The 23240-nt window shown below is 35.8% G+C and overlaps 1 protein-coding gene across 2 annotated transcripts in view; it reads left to right on the top strand.

Moving 5' to 3' along the window:
* The window catches only part of LOC585529 (sushi, von Willebrand factor type A, EGF and pentraxin domain-containing protein 1), a 48324-nt gene extending 25839 nt beyond the window's left edge, over positions 1-22485 (top strand). For both annotated transcript variants that reach the window (XM_030987891.1, XM_030987890.1), the window contains 6 exons: positions 662-910; positions 5031-5216; positions 11032-11129; positions 12096-12250; positions 14631-14751; positions 21683-22485. In XM_030987891.1, coding sequence (XP_030843751.1) covers positions 662-910; positions 5031-5216; positions 11032-11129; positions 12096-12250; positions 14631-14751 — 809 coding nt within the window. In that variant the 3' untranslated portion in view covers positions 21683-22485. The remainder of the gene's footprint in view (positions 1-661; positions 911-5030; positions 5217-11031; positions 11130-12095; positions 12251-14630; positions 14752-21682) is intronic.
* Positions 22486-23240: the final 755 nt, after the last annotated feature.

Here is a 23240-nt window from a genome sequence, read left to right as displayed (position 1 = left end):
AGTTTGTTTACCTTGATCCGATCTGTTGCTTCTGTAAATAGTCTAATAATACAATATAATTGCTTTGATGTAGCGCAAAATCCAATAAAATATAGCTCTAGGAGTCTATGTGATTTCCATGGTACTTAATGCTAAGAAGTGTGTTTGTATTAGACTGGGAGTGAGAGATGAAAAGGTTGGAGTCATCTGCAAAAAATATAAATGAAATAATACTCAAGGATTTTTGAATGCCCTTAAGTAAAGCCTCGGTCACAAATGCCTTTACGAACTGCTACGAACGCCGTATGAACGATTTTCAGACAATGGAAATTCGGGAAGACAATGGAAAAACAGGGAGATTCGTACGAAATGATCGTTCGTACGAACTTTTGTGACCGTAGCATAATTCAAAGAAGATGACCTGGGAAGCTCCACCGTTAACCGGAAGTGTAGAGGAATTACGATTTTCCTATTTTACAGATACAAATTGTGTTTTATTTTGAGATAATTCCTGAACCACTTAAAGGCCTTTCCTTATTATACCTTAGTGTGAGAGTTTATGAAAAAGAATTTCGTTTTTGATCAGTGCACTACTTGAATTTCTTACAAGTTCATGAGAGATACATATACGATGTGTATGGCATCGATAAGTAAAAAACAATTATGCGCCTTTTATTTACAGATAAAACATGCCCCGCCTTCGAAGCGCAAGAAGATATCACAATAAATCTTGCTGCTGGTGAAAATTACCGTGAGATCAACATTTTTGCGATGACAGCCACCGACGAGGGCAGTGGACTACGTGATGTTATCTGTACTCCTGAGCCTGGGACATACCCCGCAGGAGCAGGGCCGTGTGTTGTCTCGTGTACGGCTACAGATAACGCAGGCAATTCCTGCGATGGATCTTACACTATCAATCTTGTAAAAGGTAAACTAAAATACTATTCTTGAATTCTTATTTTTTTTCAAACAATAGATTGCAGGACCTATGTTACCATCAAAGCTGATGAAAAGCGACCCGTTAATAATACCCTAGTTATATTTAATTTCGAATCAGGTGATTTAAAAAGGAAAAGGAAATTAAATGTACAAAATTATTGAATTAAACTATACTCATTGACATCTTTCATGAATCTGGCCATGTAATTAAATGCAAGGGGAAAAATCAAGGTTGGGAGGGAGTTCCATAATCGACATGACCTTGGTATGTCAGCAAAGTGATTTGCGAGAGCTTATATCCTTTATCGATAATAATTTAAAGCCAACAAATCTCTTTTCACACCAACATATATAATCAAAATATCAAATAATTTATTCGCCACTGACTTTGCTCGTGCTTTTCATTCAGTATCAAGTTAGAACATTATTGAGGAGAAAAATGCAACACTATGTGATTGTGCTCAATATCATATATCACCCCAGCAAGTTTAAACATCTCAAGAAAGTTTGTGTAATGTAAGTGGGTTCAGAGAAATAATAGTTTTCAGGGCTGATAGTGCTGGTGACTGAATCGCCACTCGCTTCCTGGTCCAGATGTAGATATTGGTGGGACAGAATGAAACTTTATGTCCGACTTGAAAGGCTTAGCTAGATGCAATTGAATTCAATTCAATTTCGGTTTTATTTTTTAAAAATGGACATGGCAATAGCCCAGACTAAGAATTGTCATATTTAAAGTAAAGTACAAGATAACATGAAATAAGGTTATATATCTAACATTAAAATATAGTAGTTCAACAACAACTAAACGGAAGAACAGGTAACTATCATGGTGAATTCAATCGGATATATTTTTTAAAAGATTAGGGGAATATATAGTGGATGCTGGTAGTTTTCATGACAAAAGACAAACAAGTACATTTATAACAATTACAAATTAAAATACAGTGTAGATCTAGTTGATACATGGAATCATATATTTATCTCACCAGTTCAAAACAAGATTTCAGGAAACAAATTATTCCATGCACATGAAGGACTATGATGAACCTCCAGCCTCTGATGGGACATGATCATACATACAATAGAACATCCATCTTGGCTCACAATTCTCGCAAATCCACTCTAGAGGCCCCGTATTATATACAGGGGCGATTGACTAGGTACCACACAACTTGGATAACCAGCCCCCGGCCACCCACTCAGTGTTACTTAGGGTACACGTATGCTTGTTCCCTCCCTTTGAAAGCACCCCCTATCTCAGGGCTGCCAACATTTCTGACCCCCCCCCCCCTTCGCGGGCTTTTCCTGCCTTGGAGACCCCCCCCCCCCCCTCCCCCCTAAATCCGGAACACTGCTCAATGTAACCCCCTATCTATGATATTCAAGATATTTTATAACCCCCTTTTCAAATTGTCAGGAGTCCAAAGAGAGAGAGAGAGAGAGAGGGAGAGGGGGGGGGGGAGAAAACACCCCCTTTTTGAAGAAATCTTAGGGTGAAAAGTTAAATACGCCCCTCTTTAAAAAAAAAATTCTCGGGCCGGACTTTGTCGCGCGAAAAGTATCAATTCAATTCAATTCAACAAGGGTTTATTCACATGACGTTCTGGCAGCTGAAGCTGAATTGCAGGTCATTTACAATGTAAAATACATCATGATGGTTAAAATACAGCATTTTACATGTACACATCAAATAAAATTAATGACATATAAAAGGATAAATATACTAGATATATCCCGTCACTCATCCTCTCCAAGCGCTATATAGTTCTCCTTAAAACTAGAAGCTAAGATAACCAACAGTCCTTTTCAGGACTACAAAACCCTCAAGAAAGATTACCGAGAGTCCTTTTCAGGACTCCTCAAACCTCCCTCTCTCTCACATGGTGCACCCGCAAGCCTATTGTATAGATACATTCATACGCATAATAAGCAGCATCATTAAACATAAAAATATACAAAATGCATGAAGCTTACTTTTTTGAATAATAATCATTTAGTGAGATGCAAACAAAACAGGGAATAGAGCTATTTTTAAATCGAATGGTTTTACAAATAAATTTAGAATATTTCTGTACACTTCGTTAATTAAAATTAACAATTCTTTGACTTAATAGCCATATAGAACAAAATTCATGCTTTTCTACGTTAATAGCGAAATTAAAATAAAGTTTATTCCTACGTTCTTCCAACGTTAACAAATTCCACAATTCTAGAGCATGATTATATGTTTCATAATTAAGTCCCAAAATAATTCTACATGCCCGTGTTTGTATTCGTTCAATATTATCTATTTGTTAACGGCTTTACGCGTTAGGTTGGAATGAAAAAGTGGTGCACAATACTCTAATATTGGTCTTATGTATCCAGTATAAACAATAACGAGATCACTAATAGGCAAATTAAAACGTTTCAAGGTACGTAACATATATAACTTTCTATTGCACTTCTCTAACGTTTCCTTTACTTGAGTATCCCATTTTAAATCACATTGAATATAAACTTTAAGAACTTTGATTATATTTTCTCCATTTAAAAGTGTCTAATCAATATACAACAGTTGGTGAGTTAGATTTTTCATAAAAGAGACCGTCATAGCAATGCATTTAGTTGGGGTTAGTTTTATATTACTGAGTAATAAAGACCCCTTTACCGGAGATTTTGGGAATACGAATGCGGTCCCTCCGACCCCGGAGTGGGATGGGGGGGGGGGGGGGGGGGGGAACCCGCCTTGTGAAATGCCTTCATTTGAAGAAAAATAAACGCTATAACAGCTAGCGCTTCAACTAGCAAAGGTGACCGTGAGAAATATCTGGAACTCAAGAATCACCAGCAAACAAGCCTACAATAGGTACATGAAAGACATTGTCAGCTCACCTGTAACCCAAAGCGTTTCTGGAGTTTTATACATTTTTTATATATTCTTCAGGTGTGGCTTCATTGAAACCGCGTGATGAATTAACTTACTCGTTCAGCCTCTTAATGCCGAACATCCGAGTTGACAGTGAAGACATGACCGACAAACGGTCAGATTAACACTCACACCACGAATCACATACTATCTCTCCATTAGGGGTTTCGAAAAATTCTGTCCGAGCTTGGAGTTCATAAAGCCACTATGGCCCTGACCATTTCAATGCCTGACTTCTGAAGGGATATTCCGCTGAATTGGCACCTGTGTCCACTGCATTCTTCCAAGTCCCCTCAATCAGGGAGTTATACTAGGTGTGTGGAAGATGCCAATGTTGCTCCCATCTTTGCCGAAAAGGGACCGTAGTATGCCGACATTGGCCCGATGCTCCTTTTCCGCTTCATCGACGATTTACCAGAGTATCTCTCACCAAATGCAACCGTAGGCTCTTCACTGATGATTGCAAGCTTTACAGCAACATCAAAGCAAGATGCCCTACATCTCCAGGGGGGTATTATACAAAGATTCCAAGTCGAACCTAACTCTAAGTTGGACTTAAATATTATGGAGAGCCTTTTGTAGCTTTATAATGAAATATATTACAAATTAAAAAAAAAGCAAGTATTTTAGACTTTTCATAAATTCCACAGTAAGAACATGAAATCTCTCATGATAATAGAAAATATGAATGATTTAAATCAACATTTTATGCTTTTTTAAATAACGCTTACCAAATATTTTCAAGGATGCTAATGGCTTTCCATAATTGTTAAGTCCAACTTAGAGATAAGTTCAATTTAGGATCTTTGTGAAACACCCCCCTGGAGGATCTTGAATCGCTGCAAAGCTAGGGGCGTGATTGGCTGAAGGAGTTCAATCCACTGATATGCCGGGTTCCCCAGGTTACCAAGAAACGCAAACCCATCATCAAATCCTGCTCCATCTACGTACAGATCATAGATGACAAAAAAATACATCAACGTTTTAGTAGTTGAGTTGCACAAGACCAAATACAACTGGAACCAACACGTCATCATTTTTACCGAAAAAGCCAACTCCCAGTCGTGCCTTTCTTCAGAAGAATGTTCGACCATGTCCTAGGAAGATTACAATTTCAATGTTTTACTTTGTTTCAATTTTTCATTTGCGAACATTGACTAGATCATCACATGTTTGTATGTTTTTTCCTCAATTGTAGCCGCGGTCAAGTCATGTGGGGTTCCACCTCAAGTTGATAATGGAAAGGTAAAGGCAAGCGCTGAACCCTCTATTGCTGGAAGTACTACTGCATGGTATGATTGCAATGACGGCTACAAGTTGGAAGGACTAAATGACATTGAATGTCAAGATGATGCAACATGGCAGGAGGCACCAGAATGCATCGGTAAGTAGCTTTATCTCTATTCCTACAATAATATAGTTTTTGGATTGATTGAGAACGATCAGTAAATACAAAGTACTACGAAAAAGGGCAAAATTCGAATTAGTAATAATTCTGATTAGTAATAATATTAAATGTTTATAAAGCGCTTAATACAAATGTCTCTAAGCGCTTTACACATATACTATTACCTTGGTCAATGCTTGCCCGCACACAATGTTTGTACAATCTCCACTCCCTGGGGAGCATTCCAGCCAGGCGTTACATGACGCTCAAAACTGTTTGACCAACAATGACGGTCGCATCCTACCGGGTACCCATTTAACACCTGGGTGGAGAGTAAGCAAGTGCAGGTTAATATCATGCCAAAGGATATTAGTGCCGTGTCGGGATTCGAACCCTCGACCTTCGCATCTCCAAGTCAAGCGCCTTAAACCACTCGACCATGACACTCCCACGACACACCAATAATCATGACATTCATATTTCGAGATGTAAATTGGAAAGGATATCTTGAGTGCTGGAGTTAGATGGGGATAGACTACACACGTAGAATAAAAACTCTGCAGACACATTTATAATCCCTAACAGTCGCATGTGGCTGACGGGAAATCACTCAAGTGATGTGTATTCCACGAATGTAAGCATTTAAATAGGTAAAAGGGGCGGGCAGATGATACGCCCTCTCGTGTTCATCCTGTGTCTTTATAGATCACAATAATTATAGCCAGTTTTGACACTCTTTACAGAGAATTTGTGCTTGGACTCGGTGGGGTTTAGTGATAGGAGAGCAGTTATTTTTAACCTACCAGAATTATCATTTGAGATGAAGCCATTACGAAATGAAAGGAGGAATAGAAACTCAAATTTGAAAGAACATAATATTTAAATGACAAAATCATCTTTGAACAAAATCGGTTCAGAGACGGCTGAAATATAACGATTTCTAATACTTGTGTACCACCACAAATATTAGATATTTTGAAAAATTTGAAAAAACCGGTAAAAAAAACGAAATAACGCCTTTTTACGTCGTATTTCAGCCAATGCCGATGTTGGCTTTTTTGTTGGCATTTTCGTGTTGCTTATATTACCCACAATTAGCTGGCTCATGTTTTGTTATTTTTAATTAAATAATTAATCAACGGTCACCATGTTTTTTTGAAAGTGGAGCTGAATTGGTAAGATCGTATTGGCTAATTTCACATATTTTGGAGTCTAAAATTACCTTCATAGCAATTTTAAGTTCTAAAAGGGTACTATAAATGTGATAGATAAGAATAAGAGCAATAACCATGAACTTTGAAGGCATTTGCGGTCGGAAAACAGAACTCAACTAACCCTTTAAAACCTACAATGACCTCAAGCCTCAAGACTGGAAGAGAGAATTCATGTATGGAATTTTATTTTCCTTATATTTTACTTCCCCTTACCGAGCAAACTGGACGTGTAATAAAGTTTATCCTGAGCAACATTTTTGATAAAGTTTCAAAATGAAACAAAAAAATTTAAAATGTTGTCAATTTGTCCACCTAGTTTAATATACTTTCCATCATCAAACAGAACCGTACATTGCATAATCCTGAAAAACAGTGGAACCTTCCTTTAAAAGTGAGGCAATCCATGAGCCATTGATGTTAATTGCATTTTTGAAAACAATTCACTATCAGAAGGTCTTCTTTTTTTTAACCAATACTTTTGACCTGATAAAAGTTATGATTTTTACGTAACTAAATGCGTTTTTATATTACGGAACTGGTGACAAAGCGTCCCTTTTTCAGAATGGGTGAGACATCGCCCCGTTAGGGCACTTTATAGAGAAAAGAGGATCTACAACATCGGGGCAATGCCATCGAAAATGTTCGCTAGCCAAAAATTAAAAAAATGGCAATGGGTGGTATTCTCATAAGTTAAGCTGGGACTAAGTCCAGACTAAACAATAATTTTAGTTCACACTTCTATGGAATGCTAGGTTTCATCTTCCTCCTTCAATATTCATGACAAAGATAATCTACCAAAGACTTTGTTGAAATTCAGGTCATACTCATATTATCTTTTTCTTCCCATTTCATTGCAAAATTTATTTTTTGGACACTTTTCATTGAGGGATTAAAATAATCTGTACAGGGTAAATTAGTTTGCAACAGGCACTCCATAAAAGTGTGAACTAACTAAGTACGCGCTAACTTAGTACGCGCTACCGGAATACCACCCAATGGGTGGTATTCTCATAAGTTAAGCCGGGACTAAGTCCAGACTAAACAAGAATTTTAGTTCACACTTCTATGGAATGCTAGGTTTCATCTTCCTCCTTCAATATTCATGACAAAGATAATCTACCAAAAACTTTTTTGAAATTCAGTTCATACTCATATTATGTTTTTCTTCCCATTTAATTGCAAAATTAATTTTTTGAACACTTTTCATTGAAGGATTAAAATAATCTTTACAGGGTAAATTAGTTTGCAACAGGCACTCCATAGAAGTATGAACTAACTAAGTACGCGCTAACTTAGTACGCGCTACCGGAATACCACCCAATAACTCTAGGATTATGTGTTCCAATGCGGCAAGTTAAGTACCACATACAAGAGCTCAACAAATGTTTTACTTTTAGTGGTTTATCAGTAGAAATAAAATATACCGAGGCACGACATTTTTTTGAGGGCAAAATTGTGTAAGAATTATATTCAAAACACATAATCTTTGGCTATTATTATTGCAAACGACAATTACTTTAGATTCGATTCGTTGGTAATAAGTTCTGAGGATTACTGATTAGAGTTTCCATAATACATACCGAACGTGTTAAAAGCAAAACTATATAGGGGTGGTATTCTCGAAAGCGGACTAACTTTCGTCCATGGTTTAATCCACCGACTAAGTATGGAATGCCAAGTGTCCTTATTATAGTCTCTAAATTACTATGATAACATAATTATGTAGTGGTACGCTCATTTGGGCTAAAGGGGGCGCTAGAGCCATAGAAGAGCCGGGAACGGGTAAACAACCCCTGGTTTTGAATTCTTGCATTAGATTAAAGTGTTCATTTCAATAAGCACGTTGGAAATGAATTCCTGCATCAAGATGTACAGGTGTTCATTTCCAATAACACGTTAGACAATAGACTGTTTTGCCGGGGACGCGACATTCTCGCGAAGATATAGACTCCTCCCATATTTGTCGGTGACTAGTTCAGATGACACTCATCTATTATGCTTTGTCATTGGTTATAATTAATTAAAGGTATAACTCCTCTCTTAATTCTCGCTACCCCAAATAGCGATTCTGCCGAGATCCGGGGAAAATCCTGAAAACGCGCATTGCATTATGGGATAGCTTTTCGACATTACAGCTTCCTGTGCAGGCGCTATATTACTAGGCGCGATAGCGCAAACGTAAAACGCCGTCGCCACACAACGTGTATGCACCGAATATGTCGTCTGCTCGGTCTTGTTTTTTTTTCGCAAATATTTCAACGTTTATTTGAACATTTCATTCGTTGTTTTTTGCGTCTTTTGACATCAGTGACGATGGTTTTCTTTTGTGAGGCTGCACAGTGCTGGGCTCACGATTTTAGCGTGCGTGAAAACTCTGCACAGCGAACACAGGCGCTAGCGCCAGCGGGATGGGACTCTATACCGGAAGTTGTAGTGACGACCCGAGAGAGTGAAAATTACCTCGTCTCGCGAATTTCGAGATTTTCGTACCTATTTAGGGTAGCGAGAATTGGTCGGATGACCTAAGGGTAATTTGATATATCCCGTCTTGTAATTGGTTGGCTTCGTAAGAGTCCTCCTGGTTGGCTGGCAATATCATGTAATATCTAAGCCTCATCGGGTGCCGCGGTATTTAAATGCCAGGTGCGGGATTTTGAAGTCAGTTTTTAGTTGATATTATTTGAGAGTATATTATTTGATAGTAGATATTATTTGAGAGTTTATTTCATTCCGTTATCATGTTTAGGATGTGCTGCTAGTTTACTGTCAATATGGCTGCCCAGCCTCTGAGAGAAGCAGCTTATTTACAATGTTTATATAATAATAATAATACTCTTCGTTTGCAACGATTGGAACTTCGGCTGACTTATATATTTAATAAAGTGGACTTTAACTGTAATTCCGAGCTTCTTGTGTTTTCATTTATATTCGAACTTGTCATCTTCAACTCATTAACTGGCCCACCACAATTATATCATAGTTATATACTTTTTTTTTTTTATTGATTATGTTATTACATTTTATTTTAATTTAGTGACAGGTGAAATTATTCAAAAACATATTCATATGGACACTTGGCATTCCATAATTAGTCGGTCGATTAAACCATGGACTAAAGTTAGTCCGCTTTTGAGAATACCACCCTAGGGGCATATAAGAAGCAGACAACGGAGTCATGTCTGTTACGTTTGATCTGTCATGTCCGGCCGTTACGCTACATTTATCAGCTTTTACGAGCAAATGTATAACACGATTGTTCTACAACGTAAATCTATGTTAAGCGTGTGATTATAAGCTTTTCTTACCTAAATAAGATCTTTACCCCCCCCCCCCCCCACCCATTTTGTGTCATGTCCGCTACGGTCACAAAGAGTCATTCTTTGTCTTCAAATGTTGTTGTCCAATGATCCTATTTGTTTTGAGTATAATCAATAACATTTGAATTAAATTAAATTGAGTTGAATTAAATTGAATCAAATATTCAGTGCAATACTGTGAATGTTGCTATACATGTGATTGATAGTTAAGTGTGTCTAAATCACAGACTGGAATATATGTGTTTAGGTCTCTCAACTTTGTTTAAAAGTGTCTTAAATAACTAAAAAGGATTCTGAATGTCATGTTTGTTACGCTGGAATTGCCTTTGAATTGAGCTGAGGTTTTCAGACCCCTATATATACATTAACATCTTTATACGACTTAATTTTTTTTAAATATAAAAGTAAACAAGTGATAATAGGTGTATTGCCATGTTTTGGACACGATAAGCTGGTAGTCTTAGCTATTTGCAAACGAGCAAAGCGAGAGAGTTAGATAGGAGAATGGAGGTGACAGCACTATTGCATTCTGTCTCCGTTAATAAAGCTCTATCGGGATTATTGGATTTTGTTAGTAAATAAGTAACTAAAGTCGTGTTGTATTTTTTCTGCCACCAAGCTATTAAAGGCAATACAAAGTTTTTGTATTGGGTCATGAATTTGGTTCAAATAAATATATAAGAAGCATATGCAAGTTTACAATAGTCAATGATCGTTGTAGCGGTTCAAATCGAGTCTAAAGTAATGAAATTGTAAATAATAAACATGTTATGTTGTGTAGCTCACTATAGCTTTACAAAAAAGTTTCTTGACTACAATACACCGATTTGCTATTCCCGTTTGGAAAATAATATATCAGAACTGCATATTCTGAGATTGTCATGGTCGCAGCTACTAAGGAATGGCCTTAGGCGCTATTTGAGATTTTTGAAATTTACCGAGAGCACCGGTAAATTTTTGATTATTCAATTTCTCGAAAGCAGAAGTGTTTTAGGAATACGTTTTCTAGTGCTAATAATACATTTACAGGGGCATCCAAATATATCAATATTTTAAAGAATTACTATCCATCCAATTTTCAGAATTTCCCAAAACTTTGCATTACCTTTCATCAAACTGATCAAATTTATGATATTTTGAATAAGAATACCATATAAAGGGACCATAGTGTCGTTGCTATACATTTTAATTTCTTGTTTACTTCCTGTAGCCTACAAGTATTGATCCAGTATTGATGGATTATCATTGATGAATGTGAATTTTGATCTTCTCATCACATAGCTGTAGCTGAGTGTCCCCTGGGATTTATCAGGGACGGACCATCAGGCAGATGTTTCAAGCTGGTAACTGACCAATCCTTCTTCGACGCTGCTTGCAAGGTAAAATCTCATTACAGCTCAAGATTCCACTATAGCAAGCAATATATTTATTTATTTATTTTCAGTTTAAAGATATTATGTCCCTTTTGCAGCCATCATCAATTTCTATAGAATTATGAATATGTCATGTATATGTCCTATCTGTGAAATTTAAACGTTTAGCAGTGTCCTGATATTCAAATTATGCAAGGAAACCCGTTTACTAGCTAAACTGCACTGTCAGACACTAGTGAGTGACTGACTGGCTTTTTTTCTTCTTGTTTTGTAATAATAATAACATACATACAATGAGCTATAAAGGGTACATGAGCATTTGCCTACATCAATAACCAACTTCTTGTAATGGCCAAAATTAAACTAATTGAATGTTTGCGCAGCACAAAACGTACGACCATTCGGTACAATGGTCTGGAAATCAGACTATTACTTACTGTATTGCTATCACTTAATAAGTCGATTCGACAACTAATAGTCATTATTTGCCCACTCAAAGACATTTTCAAGCTCCCTTTTTTTGATAGAAAAGTTTTAAATTAGTATTATCTTTCAAATGCCGTTGTAATAAAACCTTTTCATTTTGTTTGGCCTGCAAATGGGGGGGGGGGGTAACCTTTTCCACAGCACTGTATCGGCAAAGCAAGATGATAAGGAAAAGAAGACAAGCCTTTGTATGTTACACACACTCACATTATAGTTTGTCATTTTAGTAACGTTTCATTTCTATCTTTGATCTAGATTGCTCATTCTAATTCAGTTCCAAATTGGCTTTAAAACATATTTTGTAGGGTAATTTTCATTCATGTGGTCCATTCAATATACGGTTTCATGTTTTAAATGATGAAAGAGTGGAAAATGACCAATATGAGAAAGAAAAGGTGATTCATTGAGACCTTCGGAAAACTCTATTTGTGACGTCATTATACTATATTTATAACCTTTTTTTAAAATTTTACCTTATCCTTGTAGAGATGCAAGGCCGAAGGCGGGTTCCTAGCCCTGGCTTCAACCACGGAACAGGCTCAAGAAGTGACAGCATTCCTCTCAGCTCAACAGAGATCTGCCAATCATTGGATCAACCTTAACCAACTCTGTGGTTCGTGGCAGACAACTGAATTCGCCGAGTAAGTAAAGCAGCCTCTTCCTCTCACTTAACAACCAAAATCAGATAACAGAATAGGCGCTCCTGGGGGGGGGGGGGGGGGTAAAGGGTCACAACGCCCCTACTACTAAAGTACCCCTAACGTGCCCCATTTTACTTTCGATAAGAGCCTTTGAGAAGTGCCCCTTATCACCTCTGAGAAGCGCACCTATTACATCTGACAATTACCCCTTTAATTTACTTTGACAGGTTCTCCTTTCTAGTAAATATCTCTCCCCTTCTGAAAAGTGCCCTTTGCTACTAAGCCGTGTCTTCTTTTTCTAATGTGATGAGTATCCCTATTAAAATGCTAAGAATGCCCCATTCCAAATATGACAAGTTCCCCCTTTCGCTTTGGATAAGTGTCTCTTTTCATTCAAATAAGTATTCCTTTTCACCCATATTTTCCATAATTGCTTACAAATTCCTTTTTTGGTCATATAAAGAGCCATATCTGCCTACAAAGAATCTGAACACCTTGGTGTATTAATAGGCACCTTATTGCTACCAGCACAAATGTAAGGCGCTCGAGCCGCGGGGATGCACGAGTGCAGATGCACATGTAAGGTCAAATACCAACTGATGGAATTCAAATCAATAATTGATTGTTAACAGAGCAACTGAAATCGATGCCTGATATGTATTTTGCTCCAATTCAAGACCAGAGGGGTGTTTCACAAAGACTAAGATCGACTTTAAGTTGGACTTAACTATGGCAGGCAATTCATGCCACTAGTTCCTATTACCATTCCTGGCATTGGTTTATCAAGGGACGTACAAATCATGGTCACGAAACTACAGAATTTACCTTTTTTGATAGTTCATTATTCAAGTTAAAAATATTATCTACAGATCAAAGATCATAATTGAGAGACCAATGGTGAGAGCAACCAGTGGCATGAATGGCCTGCCATGGTTAAGTCCAACTTAAAGTCGATCTTAATCTTTGTGAAACACTCCCAAGTTCAACGTCATTTTTGCGCAATTCGGTTTCCGCGAGTTTGTTTATTATTAGCCAAAACTCACTCAAGCAAATCATACTGTCAACACTGTTAGTGCCATGGATTGAATAGACCCTTTGCCATAATTTCATTATCATGCAAATGTCGTGAAATTATCAATTTAGGCATATTTTCAAAGTTAATGAGTCAATAACGGATGTTACTGATTGATCATGATTTTATCTTATTCAGACAAACATGAATTTAATTGGTTGTGTTATTTATTAAGCAGAAGAATAGTAGTGGCTACATAAAAGAAACACCAATCAACACTAAATCGTTTAGGTGAATATGGTATGCTCAATGCCTGGAAGCGTTTCGCAAATAATACCACTAAGATCATGATTAACATCTCCACTCCTTGGAGGAGAGAATTCCCGCCAGGGCCTGTCTAATACTAAACGGGAGTTCAAGTAGCTTCATAGTGCAGCACATTCGTGAGAAAATGATAGTTTAGCCATTTGCATGTGGTGGATCAAAACTTTGGAACGCTCTCCCAGTGTCGCTACGCTCAATGACTGACGTTGAAGTTTTTTAAATGAGCGCTGAAAACTCACCTTTTTGATGAATGCTTCGAGTAATTATTATGTAAACGTACATTGTACATTGTAAAGCGCCTTGAGAGGGCCATCGGTCCTGAGATGTGCTATAAAAGAGCGAACTATTATTATTATTATTTTTGTTCATGTGCATGCATGGTAGTAGGTTATAACCTGCAAGGTATCCCCTTCGCTATAGGCGTGGAAGAATGGCACACTTGGTTTGAAGGGTCCATGCAATGTAGGCCAAAGTTTACAAGTCGGCTCGGTGTAATAATCAGGACCCTTGTTTCATAAAACTTGCTATCAACGATAAGTAACAATAACTGTTATAAGCTACTGAAATAATGGCATCAGTCCTTGCTTCATACAAATTGCTATCAATAATTAGTTACGATAACTGTTATAAGCTACTGAAATAATGGCATCAGTCCTTGCTTCATACAAATTGCTATCAATAATTAGAAACGATAACTGTTATAAGCTACTGAAATAATGGCATCAGTCCTTGCTTCATACAAATTGCTATCAATAATAAGTAACGATAACTGTTATAAGCTACTGAAATAGTGGTATTTGATCGGCTGAGAGCGGATTTGCAGAAATTTAAATTTGTTATTGATAACAAGTTTTATGAATCAGGGTCAGATACGCTGCCAATCCTTCTAACTTATTTTGAAATGCATAAAAGCGATTCTGTTTACATTACAATTCACATGATTTACACCATTAGCTGCGATATTAATAATCATGTATTGAAATATAGAAATCACTGATGTACGCTTGAGCTCTGATAGTAACGTGAATGCTGGTATCTTTACAGAGTCAGCTCTTCAATTACCTGGCGCAACAACAACAACGCTGATTGTGCTGCTTCCAACAGGAGTGGATTGGCACAAATCTGCTGCTGGAAGAGACTTCCAGCTGTTTGCGAAGCTTCATAGGTAACAGAAACTTATTTCTTGTTTTCTTCTAGTATTTGTATTATTTTTAATATTTCAAATAGCTGTTATATGAGTTTTATTCAACGATATAATACTTTCATGTCATCATCCATTTTTCTCTTTTCTATTATGTTTAAACGGTCTTACCTTTAAATTGAATATAATTTTGTATAATTGTGCGGTGTCACTTGGTATGACAATTGTATTTCATTCCGGAATGTAATTACCTACAATGTATAGTTTTATCAAAATGCAAAAATTATTCAAAGAGGTCATAATTGAATTAGATGCCAATTCACTGCCTGTCACTATGAATAGGCATTACAAATTTACATCTTCAAATTTGGCATTTGGTTGAATACAGTTATACGTGTATAAAATGAACCAACATTCACAAACCCTCTTAGGGAAGAATAAAATACCAAACAATTACATTTCATGTTTATCTACATGCCTACAGGCTTACATATAGTAATTTTTTTTTTTTTTTTTTTTTTTTTTTTGGGGGGGGGGGGGGATTTCGGAGTTCTGTAAGCCAACTATATTTTGTTGAGATAGTATACATGTATACACAATATAGTATATTTGATTTTATAAGATGATGACGTGGATCCTAATAAAATGATTGGTTCAAAGCGTACACTTGACCAGGCATTTATTTTACCATACGCGTAATTTGGATAATGACTGGTCATTATCAAAATCATGTTATAAAACATCATTTTATAAAACGAATAATACACATCATTTTGTTCGGTCTTTAGTAAAATTACCCACACTCGGTACCTTCGAAACAGTCCAAACACCCTCGGATATCACCTCGGGCGTGTTAGACTGTTCCAAAGGTACCTTGTGTGGGTAGGTTTTGTAAAATGCTTGTATATAATTGTAAATATACAAAACAAAGCAATTTGTGATAATTATTGCTTTGTAGGTTTACCCTCTACTGTGGTTTAATTTAGTGTGTACTTGTAAGACACAAATACACAGTTATAGAAACTATGAATGCAGGATGAACGATAGCAAACATCCTTTGATCCTCTGAACCTCTTTTTTTCTTACATACAATCAGTCTGCTATACGTAATATCAAATCCTTTTGTATTTTCTCTGTCATGTTTTTTTTTTTTTTTTTTTTTTTCAAATTTTTATTGATTTTCGAAATTTTTTGTAACATTACAAAAACAACAATCATACAAGAATTAAATAATTGTATAACATTAAAAGAACAATAATCAAATACGAATCACTGTAACAATTACCCAAAAAAAACAACAACAATCAAACAAACAAACAAACAGACCTGATGTAAAAACTAAAAAATCAGTCTCGGGTGGTTTGAACTATATCATTATCAAAATATAATTATGGATAATTAAAATAACTTCTCAATAGGGGACCATTTTCTATAGTGCATGTTTTCTTTGTGCTTTTGTTTAGCAATTACCAATTCTATATGTCTGATTTTGCAAATGAACGTTTCAAAACCTATGAAACTTACTACTAAATTCCTGCATTTCTGAATATAAATGTATCTCTTCAATAAGATAATTAAGTGATTTAATAATATTTTATGTGGTCCCTTCCAATCCTTTATGAATCCAAACATCATTCTTTTCCTAGATAAATCCTCATATCTGACAGATAGCTTTAGACCAATTTTATCAACAAAAGCTCGTCTTAAATCTTCAGCAACCTTACACTCATAAAAAAGGTGTAAAGGAGTTTCAACAGAGGTCTCGCACAATGTGCAAAGTTCTGTCTGAACTTGCTTCATTTTAAATAGTCTCTCATTGGTGTATAGAATATTATGCAAAATTTTAAACTGGAAGACTCTCATCTTAACTTCTATTGTGCATTTAAATGGGAGTAGATACATTTGTGGCCATTCCTCCTCTTCTATCCCATATTTAGTGGAAAATAGGGGTTCACAGACAGGTCTACATGTCAATTTACTAACTAAATCAACATAAATATTTCTAGTTTTTAGTTTTTGAATTTCTACTGTCAAAAGGTCAGACTGATCATGTTCAAAATCTATTTTCTCCAAGAACATTTGTATCAATAATTGATTAAATGAACTTCCCCATTTCTTCCTGACTAGCGATACTATTGCCAAATATATCATGTAGTATTTACCTGGTACTCCTCTTGCTTTCCAAAAATTAAATTGCACAATGTTTCCATGTAGATCAAAAAGTTGATATACATAACATAGACCTGCCTCATGAAAGGCCTTACAGTAAACTGATTTATTATCAATAAGAATATATTGATTGTTCCAAACAATTTGACTAAGTACACTTGCTTGGGCTCCTTGATCATCAACAAATTGATTATACTCCTTTGTCTTGGACCATGCTAACAACAAGTTATGATAAAATATGGGAATTCCAAGAGAATTCAACTGGTTCATAGAATAATTACTCATAAAAATCAATTTTCCACCAAATCGTTTACTATAGTGGTCAAAGAACAACTTCCAATGATGATCTGATTCTGTATAATATCTCTGAATCCACTTAACCAGCTGTGTCTCTATCATGCATTTTAGTTTCGGGAATTTAAGACCACCTTCAGTATAATCTGCAATCATTGTTGCCCGTGATATCTTATCTGGACCTTTCCATATAAACTGAAACATCAACTTTTCAACCTCCTTAACAAAATCATCAGGTATTTCAATATTGGAAACTATATACATAATCTTAGACATAACAAATGTTTTCAACAGTTGAATTTTTCCTATTAAAGTTAACCCCCGATTCTTCCATCTTAAGAAAGTACATTTTATTTCATCCAGTCTCTTATCAAAGTTCAGTTTCCTGACTACTTCCTGATCATATGAGAAATGAATGCCTAAAATTCTTATGCTTTTGTCTGCCCAATGTATATCATTTGTTTTTTCTCCATTGTGCCTATCTTTCCCAACCCATATACCTTCCGTTTTTGTTTTATTCAAATAAAGACCTGATATGATTGAGAATTCTTCAAAAACTTTGAAAACCATCTTCATTGATTGTATATTCCTACAAAAGCAAGTTATGTCATCAGCATATGCTGTATACTTTATTTGTTTTCCACTAAATTCAAAAGCCTGAATATTATCATTATTATTAAGTCTTGTAAGAACAACTTCCAAGCTCAGTATAAACAGTAAAGGAGCCAGAGGATCACCTTGTCTGACTCCTCTAGACACTGGAAAATATCCAGTGGTAAATCCATTCACCAATACACAACTACTTATATTAGTGTGCAATGTTCTAACCCACTGTATGAAAGATGGTCCAAAATTGAACGCTTCTAAACAATTTAGCATGTACCTGTGGCTTATTGAATCAAATGCTTTTGAAAGATCAAGGGCTAGCATAATACCTCTCAAATTCTCCTCCTTAGTATATTGTAAGAGGTCTGATATTAATCTTATTCCTTCCCCTATGTATCTGCCTTTAATAAAGGCAGTTTGTTGACTATCTACTAACTTTCCTATCACCTTAGCAACTCTCTTTGCCAAGCATTTAGAAAGTATTTTAACATCTACATTTAAAAGAGTTATGGGACGCCAATTGCTCAGTGTGTGTTTATCTCTATCAGGCTTAGGGATGAGTTTAATTGTACCTTGTCTTTGTGACACAGACGTTACACTATTTTCATATGCAAAATTGAAAGAATCAATAACTTCTTTTGATATCAAAGGCCAAAACATCTCATAAAACTCCACAGTTAACCCATCGTTCCCAGGTGTTTTATTTCTAGCCATTTTTAACAATTCTGCCCTAGCTTCAGAGCAAGTGATATTTCCTTCACATGAATTTCTTTCTTCGTCTGTGAGTTGCTTGATGTTACTCTGACTTATGTAATCTTTGCTCACCTCATCTTCCACCTTATCTTTGTTCTCAAACAAAGTTTTATATGATTTCTTAATGAAATCCTGTATTTCAGACTGTTTATCAATACGTCCTACATCTGAAATCAAAACATCAATATTGGAATTTGCTGCTTGACCTTTTTCCAATGACAAAAAATATTTAGTACTCTTTTCCCCTTTCTCATACCATGTACACCTTGACCTCAAGATTGCCCCATCTGCAAAATAGTCGTATATTTTAAACAACTCCTGTTCTATTTCCCTTTTCTTTTTCATTAATTCTTCATCTATATCTTCTGCTGCCATCCTGTCATCTAATTTTTTCAATTCTTTTTCAAGAGCCTTTCTTTTCTCTTCCCTTTCACATTTCTTCTTCTTAGAAAATGGTACAGTAAATTCTCTAATTTTAAACTTTAACCAATCCCATAGCCCTCCTTTATCATTACTATCTGTAAAATCACCAATCCATTCTGAGTATTTATTAGCTAAAGCATTAACATAATCCACCTCATTCAATAGACTATTGTTAAATTTCCAGTAGGACGGACCAGAATTTTTTGTCTTAATTTTCATGTGCAAACTAACATGATCATGATCAGACAAAACACACGGTATGATATCATTTTCACTAATTGTATTCTGTAAGGATTCATGGATTAACCAAAAATCCAATCTAGATTGCACCAGTGGGTTATACCTTCTCCATGTAAATCCTTTTTTGCAGGGGTTTCTGATTCTCCAAACATCAACCAAACCAAAATATATTTTCAGATTTTCTATAAGATTCACAGAGTGCTTCCAAATGCTTTTCATTGAGCCACCTGCCCTGTCCAGATCGAGGTTTTGAATTAAATTAAAGTCCCCACCAATTATTAGAATTTCCCCATTTTCAACGTTATCTTGTATGGTCAATTCTACCTTCTTAAAAAACTCAACCTGATCCTTCTCATTATTTGGTGCATATATGTTGCATATCACATAAACTTTCTTCTGAATTTCAACTTTTACCAATAAAAATCGTCCCATTATATCTTTAATGGAGTCTAACAATTTAAAATCAGGTGTCTTTCTTAATATAATGCATACTCCTCTGCTCTTAGAAGTTCCATGACTGAAAATAATATCAGATCTGACTTGATTTCTCCATAATGATTCTTCCTTTTCTACAGAATGGGTTTCCTGTAAAAGGATAATATCTTTGTTCTGTTTAAGCATATAATTAAAATAACGTTTCCTTGCTTTAAAGTCCCCCAATCCGTTAACATTATGTGTCATCAGCTTCAAATCCATAGTTGAGATATGAATTACTTAAAAATACCACCATTATAAGATCAGGTTTAACATATATTAAACATTCAGGTTCAACAAACAAACAACACAAAAAACAAATCATAACAAAGGCTAGTTCTTCTGTATGCCTTAGGGAGATCAAGGTGGCGCTCTACATCGTGGTCTTTCCTTTTATCCTTTGAGTGCTTTTTCCACATATTCACCTATAAAAGTTCACTCTCAGAGTTAAGTTCTTGTCATTAACCTAATCTAAGTATTCCTTTTTCACTTTTCTTCTTGTTTTTAAGTAGGCAAGGTAAGTCCAGCTCTATAACATTATTCATGTTTTTTTTTTTTTTTATGTTTCCAGCATTTCGATGTGGAATGATAATATTTTCTTTCCTTTGACGTTTTGAGTTATTTCATCTTGTATTCTTTCTCCTTCCCGTCTTTTCCTTCTTTGTAGAAGATGCGAGCAGGATACTTGAAGTACACTGCTCTCCTTGTATTTTCCTCTTTCAGCTTCTTCTTGATGTGAATCAGCTTCTTCCGTTGTTCACGAATTTCCTTGGGCAACATTTCATCCACGTAAATAGGATGCTTTCCATTGTGCTCAAAGGGTTTCTCCTTCAAGAAGCGACGTGCATTTACCAGGATCATACTTTTGGTCGAGTACCGATTAAAGGCTGCAATAATCGGCCTTGGTCGAGGTGATGAGGTGCTTCCGCTGCGATGTGCCCTTTCGATGATTACTTCAGCTTCAATCTGCAAATGCGACTTGGCAAATGACTGGATCAAATTTTCACAATTCTTGTTCTCAGCACCCTCTGGAAAGCCTTGGAACACAAGTGTGTTTCTCATTCCCCTGGCGGATAGGTCTGTCAGACGTTCGCGCAACTTCTCATTCTCCTTTTCTTGTGCGTGCAATTTCTCTTTGATTGAACCAATGTCAAACTCAATCCCTTCTTGCTTTTCCTTCACTTCTTCTATCTCTCTCTTATTGTTATCAATCTGAGTAAGGGATAAGTCTAATCTGGCCACTATGTCATTGAATTTTGAGTTCCTTTGATCCATTCTGTCAAGAAGCTTTGCTAGTAAATCTTCAGTGGTTGTACTTGCCTGCACCTTTTGATCTCCATTGATCTTTCGCTTCTTCTCTGCCCGCGGTTCGTCTTCGTCTTTTTCCTTCTCCTTTCCCCGACAGCTTGTGGGTGCGACTCCTGCGAGTCCTGGCCTGCTTCGCTGGTTCCAGTAAGCACTGACTGCTGAGTGAGATTTTCAAGTTGAATGTCCGAGTTTTCATCGATATCCATCTCTGTTCTGCCTGAAATCGAGCCAGAAGGGGTGAAGTATTGGGAAATCCTTGGTGAAACGTCCATTTTGTCCATCTGTCTTTTCTTTCCACTCATTTTTAAGTGATCTTACAGAAATTTTCCACGATGAGAAAAAAATACGGTTTGACTTAGTAGGGCGCCATCTTTCTCCCTTTCTCTGTCATGTTACATATCAACTTTTTTCCCATATACAATTAAAATGCGTTACTGTTTTGGTTTATAATTAAATAACGTATCTTTTATGATATATATCAATACCAGGATATCTGTATTTGCTGTATCTATGCATATTAAGTTACGTGAAGTTGTATTTATAATGTGAGCAAAGGAAATTTCCATTGAACAATACAAAAATGAAACTGAAATTGATATTCACACTGAATATAATATTTGCAATCGTAACAGTGTTGAAGGCAAATCAAAGACAAAGAGAAAAAAAATGACTTTTCTTCTCATTACAGATACCATCTACTGGCGGTTGCTGTGCATTACCTGTATTGGTCCCACTTCTGATTCAACAAATTATCAATCTTTAATAGATGCATCATAAGAAATAAACCACAATTTATTATGAATTGTCTTCCTCATCATGAATGTATAAGGTACTCTACCAGATGAATAGTTTTCAAAACTTGTATCTCTTAATCCCTAAAACACAAGAGCGTCATGAAGCTCGATACTGTAGTGGTTCTGACAGTGGTTTTCAATACCACCTCAAACGTATGTTTCACTCCCCTGAGTTGTCTAGTCTAACTTTCAATTTTAACAATGCAGCACATGTACAGCAACAATTACACTTGCATTCCAGGACAAGATACGTCTTGAATTATCTTCTTTTCAACTGGACAAACTTTGCTAAATCTTATGAAACATTTATGTCTAGAGGATTCCATGCATTGTTTACCAGCCTTTATCTTCATTAATGTAATCACTCTTAACTATTAACAAATCTTTTGGAAATTGACATGCCACTACGTGTGTTAATTTGTCAAAAGATAATTGGTTCTTTGGGAGACTCTACTTTATTTCAAATTAAAGCTGCTGCTATTAACTCTTAACTAAGTTAACTTGTATCTATCATAATGGTATTGTTTAATCTTTCTTTACATGTTAATGTAATCACTCTTAACTAAAAAAAAATCTTTTGGAAATTGACATGCCACTACATGTATTAATTTGTCAAAAGTTAATTGGTTCTTTGGGGAACTCCACTTTATTTCAAATTAAAGCTGCTGCTATTAACTCTCAACTCAGTTAACTTGTATCTATCGTAATGGTATTGTTAATCTTTCTTTACATGTTAAGCATTGGAATATATGCCGACGTCAAAACAAGGAATCTTCTTAATTTAATTTATGAAGTCTATTATTAATTGCGGATAATATAAAAGATTAACATAATTTTTCTTTTTGTTCAATTAATTCATTACTAGAAAGTGTCAATGATTCACAAGAATAGGCATGAGGGGGGGGGGGGGTAATTGTTTCATCTTAATTATTCTTCTAAAAGGAAATATAAAAATATTATTCTGTTCTTAGTGTATTTCATTTTTCAACTGCATTAAATGCATTTCTTTATTTTCGGAAAAAGTAGTTTTCAATCGCGTTTTGTCGTATTCAATGAGTTGAGAACAAAAGAGAGCGTATATCAGACTGTACACGACAGGGACTGGAAATCATTCACAGTGGTGTATCGAGGGATTATAACGCCCGGGGCAAGTGATAAACTTGAACCCCCCCCCCCTCCCTCCGTCAAAACTTATCAGCTGAAGAAAACAAACTATAATAATTCCCACTTTGTATTCAGAAATTATGGAACTATGTTACAATGACATCTTGTTAATGTATTTAAAAATCGAGTGGTAGTTACATGTTTGATAATAACTTTTCAATCGAGGTAGCAAGAAAACAGGGTGTTTGGTTTTGTTTGTATTTTCAACTCCCCTCAAACTCAACTTCTCATTCATAATACACTTCAGAGAAACGCGCAGGAAATTAGAAAGCGATTATGATTTAAAGT

The sequence above is a fragment of the Strongylocentrotus purpuratus genome, unplaced genomic scaffold (assembly GCF_000002235.5).
Source record: "Strongylocentrotus purpuratus isolate Spur 01 unplaced genomic scaffold, Spur_5.0 spur5_scaffold_17, whole genome shotgun sequence".
In the NCBI taxonomy this organism is placed as follows: Eukaryota; Metazoa; Echinodermata; class Echinoidea; order Camarodonta; family Strongylocentrotidae; genus Strongylocentrotus; species Strongylocentrotus purpuratus.
This window is presented reverse-complemented; position numbering and strand designations above follow the sequence as displayed.